Source organism: Agelaius phoeniceus, chromosome 36, assembly GCF_051311805.1.
Source record: "Agelaius phoeniceus isolate bAgePho1 chromosome 36, bAgePho1.hap1, whole genome shotgun sequence".
Classification (NCBI taxonomy): Eukaryota; Metazoa; Chordata; class Aves; order Passeriformes; family Icteridae; genus Agelaius; species Agelaius phoeniceus.
This window is the reverse complement of record NC_135300.1, coordinates 1,313,075-1,329,024: the sequence shown is the minus strand read 5'-3', so window position 1 is coordinate 1,329,024 and position 15,950 is coordinate 1,313,075. Positions and strand designations below refer to the sequence as shown.

At 51.7% G+C, this 15,950-nt stretch overlaps 2 protein-coding genes across 2 annotated transcripts in view; both read right to left on the bottom strand.

Annotated features, from left to right (window-relative positions):
- Window positions 1-257: 257 nt before the first annotated feature.
- On the bottom strand, window positions 258-9,705 carry LOC143696523 (B9 domain-containing protein 2-like). Its single transcript, XM_077193003.1, is given in 6 exon segments — window positions 258-520; window positions 523-541; window positions 2,143-2,165; window positions 3,597-3,722; window positions 7,321-7,429; window positions 9,566-9,705. Coding segments are annotated over 6 exon segments (570 nt in total). The 5' UTR covers window positions 9,596-9,705.
- A 3,310-nt stretch (window positions 9,706-13,015) lies between these two features.
- Window positions 13,016-15,950, bottom strand: part of LOC143696537 (zinc finger protein neuro-d4-like) — a 40,054-nt gene continuing 37,119 nt past the window's right edge. Inside the window, 2 exon segments of the mRNA XM_077193063.1 lie at window positions 13,016-13,210; window positions 15,216-15,285. Of these exon segments, the coding sequence (XP_077049178.1) occupies window positions 13,101-13,210; window positions 15,216-15,285 (180 nt within the window). The 3' untranslated portion in view covers window positions 13,016-13,100.

The following is a 15,950-nucleotide window of genomic DNA, read 5'->3' as shown; positions in this document are numbered from 1 at the left end:
CAATGGTGTCCCCAATGTCACAGTGCCACCCCGAACCGTGCCATGTTCCGTGCCATCACTCCCAGCTCCAGTGTCCCAATGGTGTCCCCAAAGGTGTCACAGTGCCACCCCGTATCTGGCCATGTTCCGTGCCATCACTCCCAGCTCCAGTGTCACTGTCCCCGCTGTCTCTGTCCTCAGCTGAACCTGTCCCCATGTCCCCAATGGTGTCCCCAATGTCCCCAATGTCCCCAATGGTGTCCCCAATGTCCCCAATGTCACAGTGCCACCCCGAACCGTGCCATGTTCCGTGCCATCACTCCCAGCTCCAGTGTCACTGTCCCTGCTGTCTCTGTCCTCAGCCTGAACCTGTCCCCCGGGCCGGTGACGGTGGCCTCGGGCGTGCACAGCTCGGGTGCCCCCGTGCCCAGCAGGCGCTGGCGCCGCGTCCCCCGCGGCCGCCAGGTGGCGCAGGCCAGGCGGTGCCAGCCGGGGGCGCTGGGCACGGGCACGGAGCCGTAACCGGCCAGGCCCCGCCGGCCCAGGCGTCCACGTGCCACACCTGCAGCAGCAGCAATCGGCCAGCCTGGGGACACAGGGGACAATGGGGACATTGGGGACATTGGGGACATTGGGGACAATGGGGACAATGAGGGGATTGGGGACATTGGGCCACACCTGCAGCAGCAGCTTCAGCCAGCCTGGGGACAATGGGGACATTGGGGACATTGGGGACATCATTGGGGCCACACCTGCAGCAGCAGCTTCGGCCACCCTGGGGACAATGGGACATTGGGGACATTGGGGACATTGAGGGGATTGGGGACATTGGGGCCACACCTGCAGCAGCAGCTTCGGCCAGCCTGGGGACATTGGGACATTGGGGGGGACGGGGACATTGGGGGATTGGGGACATTGGGGCCACTGCAGCAGCCTGCAGCAGCCTCGCCAGCCTGGGGACACAGGGACAGCATTGGGGACATTGGGGACAATGGGGACATCATTGGGGCCACACCTGCAGCAGCAGCTTCGGCCACCCTGGGGACAGCAATGGGGACATTGGGGACATTGGGGACATTGGGGACAATGGGGACATTGAGGGCATTGGGGACAATGGGGACAATGAGGGGATTGGGGACATTGGGGCCACACCTGCAGCAGCAGCTTCGGCCACCCTGGACAATGGGGACATTGGGGACAATGAGGGGATTGGGGACACTGGGGCCACACCTGCAGCAGCAGCTTCGGCCACCCTGGGGACAATGGGGACATTGGGACAATGGGGACACTGGGACATTGGGGACATTGAGGGGATTGGGGACAATGGGGACATCATTGGGGACACACCTGCAGCAGCAGCTTCGGCCACCCTGGGGACAATGGGGACATTGGGGACATTGGGGACATTGGGGACAATGGGGACATTGGGGCCACACCTGCAGCAGCAGCTTCGGCCACCCTGGGGACAACATGGGGACATCAATGGGGACATCGGGGACATCGGGGACATTGGGGACATTGGGGCCACACCTGCAGCAGCAGCTTCGGCCACCCTGGGGACAACATGGGACATCAATGGGGACATCGGGGACATCGGGGACATTGGGGACATCGGGGACATTGGGGCCACACCTGCAGCAGCAGCTTCGGCCAGCCTGGGGACAGCAATGGGGACATTGGGGACATTGGGGACATTGAGGGGATTGGGGACATTGAGGGGATTGGGGCAATGGGGACATTGGGGCCACACCTGCAGCAGCAGCTTCGGCCACCCTGGGGACAATGGGGACATTGGGGACATTGGGGACAATGAGGGGATTGGGGACATCATTGGGGCCACACCTGCAGCAGCAGCTTCGGCCACCCTGGGGACAATGGGGACATTGGGGACATTGGGGACATTGGGGACATTGGGGACAATGGGGGCCACACCTGCAGCAGCAGCTTCGGCCAGCCTGGGGACAATGGGGACATTGAGGGGACAGCAATGGGGACATCATTGGGGCCACACCTGCAGCAGCAGCTTTGGCCACCCTGGGGACAATGGGACAGCATTGGGGACATTGGGGACATCATTGGGGCCACACCTGCAGCAGCAGCTTCGGCCACCCTGGGGACAATGGGGACAATGAGGGGACATTGGGGACATCATTGGGGACACACCTGCAGCAGCAGCTTCGGCCACCCTGGGGACAATGGGGACATTGAGGACATTGGGGACAGCATTGGGGACATTGGGGGACATTGAGGGGATTGGGGGACACTGGGGGGACATTGGGGGGTTCAGGGACACTGTCAGAGCCATGGGGGGGTCAGGGACAGGGCGTGTCGGTGTCCCCAGGTGTGTCCCCAATGTCCCCATTGTCACCTTGCAGCCCCCTGGTGGCCAGGTGCAGGTCCAGCGGGTGCCCCAGTGTCCCCAATGTCCCAGGGGTGTCCCAATGTCCCAGGTGTCACTGAGTGTCCCCAGTGTCCCCAGTGTCCCCAATGTCCCCAGGTGTGTCCCCTCACCCTGGAGCCCCCTGGTGGCCAGGTGCAGCTCCAGCGGGTGCCCCCAATGTCCCAGGTGTCAGTGGCTGTCCCCAGGTGTCCCCAATGTCCCAGGTGTGTCCCCAATGTCCCCAGTGTCACCTTGCAGCCCCCTGGTGGCCAGGTGCAGGTCCAGCGGGTGCCCCCAATGTCCCCAATGTCCCAGGTGTCAGTGGCTGTCCCCAATGTCCCCAGGTGTCCCCAATGTCCCCAGGTGTGTCCCCATACCCTGGAGCCCCCTGGTGGCCAGGTGCAGGTCCAGCGGGTGCCCCCAATGTCACTGAGTGTCCCCAATGTCCCCATGTCCCCAATGTCACCTTGCAGCCCCCTGGTGGCCAGGTGCAGCTCCAGCGGGTGCCCCCAATGTCCCAGGTGTCAGTGGCTGTCCCCAGGTGTCCCCAATGTCCCCATTGTCACCTTGCAGCCCCCTGGTGGCCAGGTGCAGGTCCAGCGGGTGCCCCCAATGTCCCCAATGTCCCCAATGTTACCCTGGAGCCCCCTGGTGGCCAGGTGCAGGTCCAGCGGGTGTCCCCAGTGTCCCCAGGTGTGTCCCCTCACCCTGGAGCCCCCTGGTGGCCAGGTGCAGGTCCAGCGGGTGCCCCCAATGTCCCCAATGTCCCAGGTGTGTCCCCATTGTCCCCAATGTCCCCAATGTTACCCTGGAGCCCCCTGGTGGCCAGGTGCAGGTCCAGCGGGTGCCCCCAATGTCCCCAGTGTCCCCATTGTCCCCAATGTTACCCTGGAGCCCCCTGGTGGCCAGGTGCAGGTCCAGCGGGTGCCCCCAATGTCCCAGGTGTGTCCCCAATGTCCCCAGTGTCACCTTGGAGCCCCCTGGTGCCAGGTGCAGGTCCAGCGGGTGTCCCCAATGTCCCCATTGTCCCCAATGTCCCCAATGTTACCCTGGAGCCCCCTGGTGGCCAGGTGCAGGTCCAGCGGGTGCCCCCAATGTCCCCAATGTCCCCAGGTGTGTCCCCTCACCCTGGAGCCCCCTGGTGGCCAGGTGCAGGTCCAGCGGGTGTCCCCAATGTCCCAGGTGTCAGTGGCTGTCCCCAGGTGTCACTGAGTGTCCCCAATGTCCCCAATGTTACCCTGGAGCCCCCTGGTGGCCAGGTGCAGGTCCAGCGGGTGCCCCCAATGCGCGGCCTCGTCCACCTGGGGGTCATCGAGCTGCGTCTGCCCCGACCCCGCCCCGGCCAGGAGCGTCCAGGCTGCACCTGGAGACCCAAAATCGACAAAATTCACCCCAAAAATCACCAAAATTCACCCCAAAAATCACCCCAAATATCACCAAATTCACCCCAAAAATCACCCCAAAAATCACCAAAATTCACCCCAAAAATCACCAAAATTCACCCCAAAAATAACCCAAAATCACCTGGAATTACCCCAAAATCACCTAAATTCACACCAAATCACCCAAAAAACCCTAAATCACCCTATAAACCAAAATCACCAAAATTCACCCAAAAATCACCAAAATCACCCCAAAATCACCTGAAAATCACCAAAATTCACCCCAAAAATCACCTGAAATCACCTGAAAATCACCCAAATTCACCCCAAATTCACCCCAAAACCCACCCCAGATCCCTGCCCCGGCCAGGAGTGTCCAGGCTGCACCTGGGACCCAAAACTGCCAAAATTCACCCCAAAATCACCCCAAAAATCACCTGAAATTCACCCCAAAAATCACCCAAATTCACCCCAAAATCACCCCAAAAATAACCCAAAATCACCTGAAATTACCCCAAAATCACCCAAAATCACCCAAATTCACCCTAAAAATCACCCAGATCCCTGCCCTGGCCAGGAGCGTCCAAGCTGCACCTGGGAACCCAAAATCACCAAAATTCACCCCAAAAATCACCAAATTCACCCCAAAATCACCAAGATTTACCCCAAAAATCACCGAAATGCACCCCAAAAATCACCTGAAAATCACCCAAATTCACCCCAAAATCACCTGAAATCACCCAAAACCACCAAAATTCACCCCAAAAATCACCCAAAATAACCCCAAATCACCCTATAAACCAAATCACCAAAATTCACCCCAAAAATCACCAAATTCACCCCAAAATCACCTAAATTCACCCCAGATCCCTGCCCGGCCAGCAGCGTCCAGGCTGCACCTGGGAACCCAAAATCACCAAAATTCACCCCAAAAATCACCCAAAATAACCCTAAATCACCCTATAAACCAAAATCACCAAAATTCACCCCAAAATCAGCCAGAATAACCCCAAAATCACCTAAATTCACCTAAAATAACCCAAAATAACCCTAAATTCACCCCAAAATAACCCCAGATCCCTGCCCTGGCCAGGAGCATCAGGCTGCACCTGGCAACCCAAAATCACCAAAATTCACCCCAAAAATTCACCCCAAAATCTGCTCTAAATGCCCCAAATCCCCTCAAAATCCTCCTAGGACCCCCAAATCCCCTCTAAATCCCTCCCAAAATCCCACCAGGACCCCAAAATCCCCCTAGGATCCCCAAAATCTCCTCTAAATCCCCCTTAGGACCCCAAAATCCCCCAAAATCCCCCCAAAATCCCCTCTCAATCCCCCCTAGGACCCCAAATCCCCCAAAATCCCCTCTAGGACCCCCAAAATCCCCCGGAATCCCATCTAAATCCCCTCAATCCCACCCAAAATCCCCCCTAAAATCCCCCAAATCCCCCCAAAATCCCTCTAGGACCCCCAAAATCCCCCAAAAATCCCCCTAGGACCCCCAAAATCCCTCTAAATTCCCCAAAATCCCCTCCAAATCCCCTCAATCCCTTCTAGGACCCCCAAAATCCCCCCCAAAACATCCCAGAATCCCCCCAAATCCCCTCTAAATCCCCCCTAGGACCCCCAAATCCCCAGCAGGACCCCCCCAAAATCCCCCTGAATCCCCTCAATGCCCCCCTAGGACCCCCAAAATCCCCTCTAGGACCCCCAAAATCCTCCAAATCCCCCCAGGACCCCCCACAATCCCCTCTAAATCCCCTCAAATCCCCCCAAAATCCCCCAAAATCCCTCTCAATCCCCCCCAAATCCTCCAAAATCCCTCTAAATACCCCCAAATCCCCTCTAAATCCTCCCCAGGACCCCAAAATCCTCCCCAGGACCCCCAAAATCCCCTCTCAATCCCCCTAGGACCCCAAAACCCCTCTAAATCCCCCATAATCCCCCCAAAATCCCCTCTAGGACCCCCCAAATCTCCCCAAAATCCCCTCTCAATCCCCCCAAATCTCCCCTAGAACCCCAAATCCCCTCTAAATTCCCTCAATCCTTTCTGGGACCCCCCAAAATCCCACCAGGACCCCCCAAAATCCCTTCCCAATCCCCTCTAAATCCCCCCTCGGACCCCCAAACCCCCTCTAAATCCCCCAGAATCCCCCTCAAAATCCCCTCTAAATCCCCAAAATTCCCCAAAATCCCCTCTAAATACCCCCTAGGACCCCCATAATCCCCCCCAGGACCCCCAAAATCCCCTCTAAATCCCCTCAAATCCCCCAGAAATCCTCCCTAGAACCCCCAAAATCCCCCAAAATCCCCTCTCAATCCCTCGAAATCGCCCCTCGGACCCCCAAAATCCCCCCAAAACCCCCCAGAATCCCCCAAAATCCTGTCTAGGACACCCAAAATCCCCCCAAAATCCCCTCTAAATCCCCCTAGGACCCCAAATCCCCTCTAAATCTCCTCAATCCTTTCTGGGACCCCCCAAATCCCCCAAAATCCCCTCTAAATCCACTCCAATCCCCTCTAAATCCCTTCTAGGACCCCAAATCCCCCAAAATCCCACCAGGACCCCCCAAAATCCCTTCCCAATCCCCTCTAAATCCCCCCTCGGACCCCCAAACCCCTCTAAATCCCCAAAATCCCCCCAAAATCCCTCTAAATCCCCAAAATCCCCCAAAATCCCCTCCCAATTCCCCCTAGGACCCCCATAATCCCCCCTAGAACCCCCAAAATCCCTCTAAATCCCCCCCAAAATCCTCCAAAATCCCCTCTAAATACCCCCCAAAGCCCCTCTAAATCCTCCCCAGGACCCCAAAATCCCCCCCCAGAACCCCCAAAATCCCCTCTAAATCCCCCCTAGGACCCCCAAAATCCCCTCAATCTCCCCAGGACCCCCAAAATCCCTCACAAATCCCCTCTAGGACCCTCCAAAATCCTCTCTAAATCCCCTCAAATGCCCCCAAAATCCTCCCTAGAACCCCCAAAATGCCCCAAAATCCCCCCAAAATCTCCTCTCAATCCCCTCTAAATCACCGCTAGGACCCCCAAAATCCCCTCTAAATCCTCCCTAGGACCCCAAATCCTCCCAAAATCCCCCCAGAACGCCCCAAAATCCCCCCTAGGACTCCCAAATCCCCCAGAATCCCTCAAAATTCCCCCTAGGACCCCCATAATCCCCAAAATCCCCCCAAATCCCCCAGAATCCCCCACAAATCCCTCTAAATCCCCCCAAATCCCTCCAAATCCCTTCTAGGACCCCCAAAATCCCCCCAGGACCCCCAAAATCCCCTCTCAATTCCCCAAAATCCCCTCAATCCCCACTAGGACCCCCAAATCCCCCCTAGAACCCCAAAATCCCCTCCCAATCCCCCCAAATCCCCCAAAATCCTCCAAAATCCCCCCAAAATCCCCTCTCAATCCCCCCTAGGACCCCCCAAATCCCCTCTAAATCCTTCCTAGGACCCCCAAATCTCCCCCAAAATCCCCCCAAAATCCCCCTAGAACCCCAAATCCCCTCTCAATCCCCTCAATCCTTTCTGGGACCCCCAAATCCCCCCAAATCCCCCCAAATCCCCTCCTCACCCGCGTGCAGGCCCCATTTGCAGAACAGGCGCCGCTCGGCGAAGCCGCTGCCGCCCTCGATCTGCCCAAAGAGGTGCAGCTCCGCCATGGGCACCCCAAAACCTGCGGGATTCACCCCAAAAATCCCCCCGGGAAATCAGCAAAACAGACAGAAAAAATCGCCCCAAAATCCCCCGAATCCACCCAAAAAAATCCCAAAAAATCCCCCAAAAAATCCCACAAAAATTCCCGAATATACCCCAAAAAAATCCCCCCAAAATCCCCCAAGATCCCAAAATTCCCCCGAATCCACCACAAAAACCCCAAAAAAATCCCAAAAAATCGCCCAAAATCCCCCCCGAAAATCAGCAAAATCGCCACCAAAAATCGCCCCAAATTCGCCCCAAAAATCCCCCCAACATCCTCAAAATTCCCCAAAATTGCCGCAAAATTCCCCCAAATCCAACCCACAAAACCCCCAAAAAATCCCCCAAAAATCCCCCCGAAAATCGGCAAAATCGCCACCAAAAATCTCCCCAAGATCCCCAAAATCCGTGCAAAATTCCCCCAAATCCACCCAAAAATCCAAAACAATCGCCCCAAAAATTGCCCCGAATCCACCACAAAAAACCCCAAAAATCCCCCAAAAATCCCCCCAAATCCACCCCAAAAACCCCCAAAAATCCCCCCCGAATTGCTGCAAAAATCCCCCAAATCCACCCCAAAAAATCCCAAAAATCCCCCCAAAAATTCCCTCGAATCCACCCTGAAAACCCAAAAATCCCCCAAAATATTCCCCTGAATCCACCCCAAAAACCCCCAAAAAATCTCCCAAAAATCCCCCCAAAAATCAGCAAAACAGCCACCAAAAATGCCCCCAAATTGCCACAAAAATGCCCCCAAAATCGCCCCCAAAAATCCACCCAAAAATCCCCAAAATCCCTGCAAAATTCCCCAAATCCGCCCCAAAAACTCCCAAAAAATCCCCCGAATATACCCCAAAAATTCCAAAAAAAATCCCACCAAAAATCCCCAAGATCCCCAAAATCCCCCAAAAATTCTCCCGAATCCACAAAAAAACCCCAAAAAAATCCCCCAAAACACCAAAAAATCCCCCCAAAATTTCCCCAAATCCACCACAAAAATCCAAAAAAATCCCCCCCAAAATTCCCCCGAATGCACCCCAAAAATCTCCCCAAAATTGCCCCCGAAAATTGGCAAAATCGCCACCAAAAATCCCCCAAGATCCCCAAAATCGCCCCCAAGATCCCCAAATTCCTCCCAAAATCCCCACAAAATTCCCCAAAATCCAACCCAAAACTCCCAAAAAAATCCCCCCAAAACCCCCAAAAAATCCCTGCAAAATTCCCCCAAAACCACCCCAAAAACCCCCAAAAAATCCCCCCAAAAATTCCGCCAAATCCACCACAAAAATCAAACAAAAAATCGCCCCAAAAATTCCCCAAATCCACCCCAAAATCCCCAAAAAATCTCCCCTAAAATCAACAAAATCGCCACCAAAAATCGCCCCCGAATTGCTGCAAAAATCCCCCAAAATCGCCCCCAAAAATCCCCCCAAGATCCTCAAATTCCCCCAAAATCTCCGCAAAATTCCCCCAAAATTCAACCCAAAAATCCCAAAAAAATTCCCCCAAAAATTCCCCCGAATCCAACCCAAAATACCCAAAAAATCCCCCCCAAAATTCCCCACAAAAATCCACCCCAAAAATTCCCCAAATCTCCCCCAAATCCCCCAAAATACCCCTAAAAATCTCCCCAAATCCCCCAAAAAATCCACAAAAAATTCCCCCCAATTCCAAATGTCCCCAAAAAATCCCCCAAAATCCCCTAAAAATCTCCCCCAAATCCCCCAAAAATCCCCCAAAAAATCCTTCCAAAAATCCCCAAAATCCACCCCCAAAATCCCCCAAATCCGCCCCCAAAATCCCAAATATTCGCCCCAAAAATCCCAAATATTCGCCCCAAAAATCCCTCAAATTCTCCCAAAATCCCCCAAAATCCCTCAAAATCCCCCAAAAAATGTTCCCAAAATCCCAAAATTTCCCATAAATCCCTCCCAAATCCCCAAAATTCCCCAAAACGCCCCAAAACCCCCCAAATCCCCGCTCCGTTACCCCCTCCCGTTATTCCCACCCATCCTCCCCCTCCCCCACCCCTCCTCCCGCCCCCAAATTCCCCCAAAATTCCCCAAAATTCCCCAAAATTTCCAAATTTCCCCCCAAAATCCCGCGCCCCGTTCGCTCACCCGTTCCCTGCCCGGGCCACGACTGCGCATGCGCGGTCACCGCTTTCCGCATCCAGTTGTCATGGCAACGTGCACCTCACGCTCATTGGTCGAGACCGCGATGGCCACGCCCAGTAAGGGCGGAGAAACCACTGCGCATGCGCAAAGCGCCATTTTGGCGTATGGGCACCGCCATCTTGGGTGTTTCCACACTGGCGGCGCCGCCATCTTGAGCGCGCCGCCGCCATCTTGAGTGCGGCAGCGACCGCGGGCGCCATTTTGGATCCGCCGCCGCCATCTTGTGTGTACCGCCGCCATCTTGGACACCCCGGCGGGGCCACAAAATTGGGGAAAAACCCCAAAATTTGGGAATTCGCAGCTCCCGCGACCCCTCCGGAGCCCCTGAGGGTGGGGGAGGGACCCCTCGAGCCCCTCCCCGGGCCCAAAACCCCCCTGGAGCTGCCAGATTTGGGTAAAATCCCCTCAAACACTGCATTTTTATCAAAATCTGGGTAATTTTCCCCAAAATTTTACTCCAGAATGAGCGATCCTGCCCAGAATTGACTCACTTTGCCCCAAAATGAAACATTTCACACAATCCTGACCAAAAATCCGCCACTTTGCCCAAAAAATAAACAATTTCTCCCGATTTTGATCCAAAATTGGCGTTTTGGTTCCCAATCTTGCTCCATTTGACCCAAAATGAACCAATTCACCCAATCCTCCCTCAAAATGAGCCATTTTGCCCATTTTGATTTATTTTGTCCAGAAAATCCCATTTTTGCCCCAAAACGAACACTTTGCCCCCAATTTTCCCCCATTTTGCCTAAAAATCACCAATTTGCCCAATCCAGACCCATTTTTTCCCCCCAAATCAATGATTTCACCCAATTTCCATCCATTCACCAAAACTGATCCATTTTTGCCCAATTTTGCCCCAAAAACGAAAATTTTGCCCCAAAAACGAAACAATTTTGACCATTTTTACCCAGTCTGCCCCAAAATCAACACATTCGCCAATTTTTACCCTTTTTGCCCAAAACTGAACCATTTCACCCCCAATCTTGACCCAAAACCTGCATTTTTTTCCCCCCTAATTTGACACCTTTTGTCAAAAAATGACATTTTTCTTCCATTTTGGACCCATTTTGCCCAAAAATGAACAAATTTGCCCCAAAATGAGCCTGGGCGTTGTTTTCCAGGGGTTCTGCTCCATTTTGGGGCCGTTTTGGGGCAATTTTGGGGCTTTTGCCCCAAATTTTGGGCGTTTCCCTCCCAGTTTCCGGTTCCTTCTTGCCCCTCCCCCTCCCCAAATTCCCGCCCCTCCCCTCCCAAATTCCCCCAATTTCACCCCAATTTTTTCTCACCAAACTCCTCTAATTTCTCCCAAATTCCTCCAAATTTTGCCCCAAATTCCCCCAATTTCTCCCCAAACTCCCCCAATTTCTCCAAAATTCCCCCCAAAATTCCCCGATTTTCTCCCCAAAATCCCCGGATTTCTGCAAATTCCCCAATTTTTCCCTAAAATCCCCCAATTTCTCCCCAATTTCCCCCCAAATTCTCCCCAAAATTCACAGATTTTGTCCCCAAAATCCCCGGATTTCTGCCAAATTCCCCAATTTTTCCCCAAATTCCCCAATATCTCCCCCAATTTCCGAAATTCCCCAATTTTCTCCCCAATTTCTCCCAAATTTCCCCCCAAACTCCCCCAATTTTTCCCCAAATTCTCCCCAAATTCCCCGATTTTCCCCCAATTTTTCCCCAAATCCCCAATTTTGGCCCAAACTCCCCCAATTTCTTCCCAATTTTTCCCCAAATTCCCGCCCCTTCCCTCTCCCCAAATGCCCAAATTTTGCCCCCAATTCCCCCAATTTCTCCTCAAATTCCCCCCAAATTCCACGGATTTTCATCCAATTCTCCCCAGATTCCCCCAAATTTCCCCCGATTTCTCCCCAAACTCCCCCAATTTCTCCCCAAATTTCCGAATTCCTCCCCAAAATCCCCCAATTTCTCCCAAATTTCCTGAATTTCCCCCCAATTTCCCCAAATTTCTCCCCAAATTCCCCAATTTCACCCCAAATTCCCCCCCAAAATCCCCAAACTTTGCCCCAAATTCCACAATTTCTCCCCAAACTCCCCCAATTTCTCCCCAAAATTTCCCCCGAGATTCCCCGATTTTCTCCCCAAAATCCCCGGATTTCTGCCAAATTCCCAATTTTTTCCCCAAATCCCCCAATTTCTTCCCAAATTCTCGCCCCTTCCCCCTCCCCAAATTCCCCAAATTTTCCCCCAATTTCCCCCCAAATTCTCCCCGATTTTCTCCCAAATTCCCCCCAATTTCTCCCCAAATTCCCCAAATTTTGCCAAAAATTCCCCAATTTTCTCCCCAAATTCCCTGAATTGCTCCCCAAACTCCCCCACTTTTTCCCAAATTCCCCCAATTTCTTCCCAATTTCCCGCCCCTTCCCCCTCCCCAAATTCCCCACATTTTGCCCCCAATTTCTCCCAATTTCTCCTCAAATTCCCCCCAAATTCCCCCAATTTCTCCCCAAATTTCTCCCAAACAACCTGGTTCCCCCCAAATTCCCCCCAATTTCCCCCAACTTCACCCCAATTTCCCCCAATTTCTCCCCAATTCCTGCCCCTCTCCGTCCCCAAATTCCCCGAATTTTTCCCCAAATTTCTCCCCAAACTCCCCAATTTCCCACCAATTCACCCAAATTCCCTGAATTTTCCCAAATTCTCCCCAATCCCCGAATTCTCCCCAATTTCCCCCAATTCCACCCCAAATTCCCCCAATTTTTTCCCCAAAATCCCCCAATTTCTCCCCCAAATTCCCCCAATTTCTCCCCAATTTCACCCCAAATTCCCTGATTTTTCCCAATTCCCCCAATTTTCTCCCCAAATTTCCCAATTTTCCTGAATTTCTCCCCAAATTCCCCCAATTTCTCCCCAATATCTCCCCAATTTCACCCCAATTTCCCCCAAATTTTCCCAATTTCCCCCAATTTTCCCCCAAATTCCCTGAATTTCTCCCCAAACTCCCCAATTTCACCCCAATTTCTCCCCAATTTTCCCAAATTCCCCCGATTTCCCCCAAATCCGTTCTCTGCTCACTCTGGGTTTGGGGGGGAGGCGGGGGCGCCCCCAATTTTACTGCACGGACACCACAGCACAGAACCGACCACGACACCACGGCGGGGGGGGGGGGACCCCAAAATTTGGGGTGGGGGGGGAGACCCCAAAAACCCCTCCCCCCCCCAAAAAAAAACCCCATTAACAAACACCAAAACCCCCCAAAAAACCCCCCCCAAAAAAAACCCCCAAAAAACCCCAAAAAAAACCCAAAAATCCACGCGGGGTTTGAGGCCCCCCCCCCCAATTTTCCCATCATGCAACGCTCCGTGGCCCCGCCCCCTCCCCTCATGGAACTTCCCCTCCCCCCCCAGCTCTTTTATGGCTTTTCGAGGTTTTTGTTTTTTTGTTTTTTTTGGGGAGGGTTTGGGGTTTTTTTGTCATTTTTGGGGTTTTTTCGTCATTTTCGGGGTTTTTTTCGTCATTTTCGGGGTTTTTCCGGGGAGGTTTTGGGGTCCCCCCTAAGTGAGGTGATGAAGGCCGAGGCCTTTTCCTTCAGCTGCCTCAGGCACAGGTGGCAGCTCCAGCTCCCTGCGAGCCAAAAAACGCCGGATTTCAGCCCAAAATGATGGTGGGGGGAAATTGGCATAAATCCATCACAAATCCCCCCCAAAATACCCCCAAAATCCACCTAAAATCCTCCCGAAATCCCTCTAAAACCACCCAAAAATCCCAAACGCCCAAAAATCCCCAAAAAATCCGCCCAAAAATCCCCAAAAAATTCCCCCCCAAAACCAAAAAAATCCCCTCAATATCCCCCCCTAAAAATCCCCCAAAAATCAAAAAAATCCCCCCCAAAATCCCCCTGAAACCCCTCAAAAAAACCCCAAAAAATCCCAAAATCCCCAAAAATGCCAAATTTGCCCAAATTCCCCTGAAACCCCTCAAAAACTACCCCAAAAATCCCCCCAAAATTCCCTCTAAAAACCACCCCAAATCCCCCAAATGCTCCCCAAAAATGCCCACCAAAAATCCCCTGAAAATCCCCAAAAATCCCCTTAAAACCACCCCAAATACTCCCAAAATCCCCCCAAAAATCCCCAAAAAACCTCCCCAAAAATCCCCAAAAAACCTCCCCAAAAATCCCCTTAAAACACCCCAAATGCTCCCAAAATCCCCCACAAATCCCCAAAAAATCCCCCAAAAATCAAAAAAATCCCCAAAAATCCCCCTAAAACCCCTCAAAAATCTCCAAAAAATCCCAAAAATTACCCCAAAATGCAAGAAATGCCCCCAAAATCCCCCAAAAATCCCCTAAAACCATCCCAAATCCCCTAAAAATCCCCTAAAAATCCCCTAAAAATCCCCAATTTCCTCCAAAATCCCTAAAAAATCCCCCTAAACCCACCCCAAATCCCCCAAATGCTCCCCAAAAATCCCCCAAAATCTCCAAAAAATCCCCAAAAAATCCCCAAATATCCCCAAAAAAATCCCTCTAAACCCACCCCAAATGTCCCCAAATCCTCCCCAAAATCCCCAGAAAATCCCCAACAACTCCCCCCAAAAAATCCCCAAATCTCCCAAAAGACCCAAAAAATGCCCAAAAATCCCCCAAAAATCAAAAAAATCCCCCAAAATCTCCCGAAACCCCTCAAAAAATTCCCCAAAAAATCCCAAATCCCCCCCAAAAATCCCCCTAAAACCACCTCAAATCCCCCTAAAATCCAAAAAATCCCCAAAAAATCCCCCAAAATCCCCCTAAAACCACCCCAAATCCCCCCAAAACCCCTCAAAAAAATCCCTGCAAAAAATCCCAAAATTCCCCAAAAATCCCCAAAAATCCCCCCAAAACCCCAAAATCTCCCAAAAAATCCAAATCTCCCCAAATTTCCCCCAAAAATCCACCCAAAATCAAAACAAAGTCCCCAAAATCCCCAAAAATCCCAAAATCTCCCCAAAAATGCCCCCCAAAATCCCCTGAAAATTCCAAATCCCCCAAATCCTCCCCAAAATTCCCCAAAAAAATCCAATAATCCCCAAAATCCCCCAATCTCCCCAAAATCCCCCCAAAATTCCTTCAAAAAATCCCCCAAAATCCCTCTAAAACCACCCCAAAATCCCCCCAAAAAGTAAAAAAAAAATCCAAAAAATCCCCCTAAAACCCTCCAAATCCCCCAAAAATCCCAAAATCCCCCCCAAAATCTCCCAAAAATCCCCAATACTCCCAAAAAATACCAAAAATCCCCCAAATCCTCCCCAAAATCCCCCAAATTTTCCCCAAAATCCCCCCCAAAAAATTCCCCCAAAAATCCCCCTAAAACCACCCCAAATCCCCCAAATATCCCCAAAAAATCCCCAAAAAATCCCCAAATGCCCCAAAAATGCCCCAAAATCCCCTGAAAATCCCAAAAAAATCCCCAAAAAATTCCAAAAAATCCCCCCAAATTCTCACAAAAAATCCTAAAAAAAATCAAAAAAATCCCTAAAAAAACCCCCCCAAAACCCCTCAAAAAATCCCCCAAAAAATCCCCAAAAATCCCAAAATGCCCAGAAATGCCCAAAAAGTCCCAAATTTGCCCAAATTCCCCATTTTTACCCTCGGGGGGCTCGGCCATGGGCGGGCTCAGGCAGTACATGTGGTACCCACGGTCACAATCGTCACAGAAACAGCAGCTGCTCCTGATTTGGGGCGAAAAAACCCAAAATTTGGGCAAAAAACAAAAATATGGGGTTTTGGGAAAATGGGATTTGGGGAAAAACCCGGAGTTTGGGGGAAAAAATGGGATTTTTTGGGGGAAAAATGGGGATTTTTTGGAGGGAAAAACGTCGATTTTTGGGGAAAAAAATGGGATTTTGTGGGGAAAAAATGTCGATTTTTGGGGCAAAAAATGCTGATTTTGGGCAAAAACATAACATTGGGAAAATGGGAAAATGGGAATTTGGGGGAAAAATGGGGATTTTGGGGAAAAATCAAATAAAGAGAATTTGTGGTACCCACGGTCACAATCGTCACAGAACAGCAGCTGCTCCTGATTTGGGCGAAAAACCCCAAATTTGGGCAAAAACAAAAATAGGGATTTGGGGAAAAATGGGAAATAGGAAAAATATGGGGATTTTGGGGGAAAAAATGGGGATTTTGGGCAAAAAACCGTGATTTTTGGGGGAAAAAAATTGAATTTTTGGAGGGAAAAATGTCCATTTTTGGGGGAAAAAAAGGAGATTTTGGGGGGAAAAATGGGAATTTTGGGGAAAAAATAAAAATAGATTTTGGGAAAAATGGAATTTGGGGGAAAAAACCCAGGATTCTGGTGGGGAAAATGTCGATTTTTGG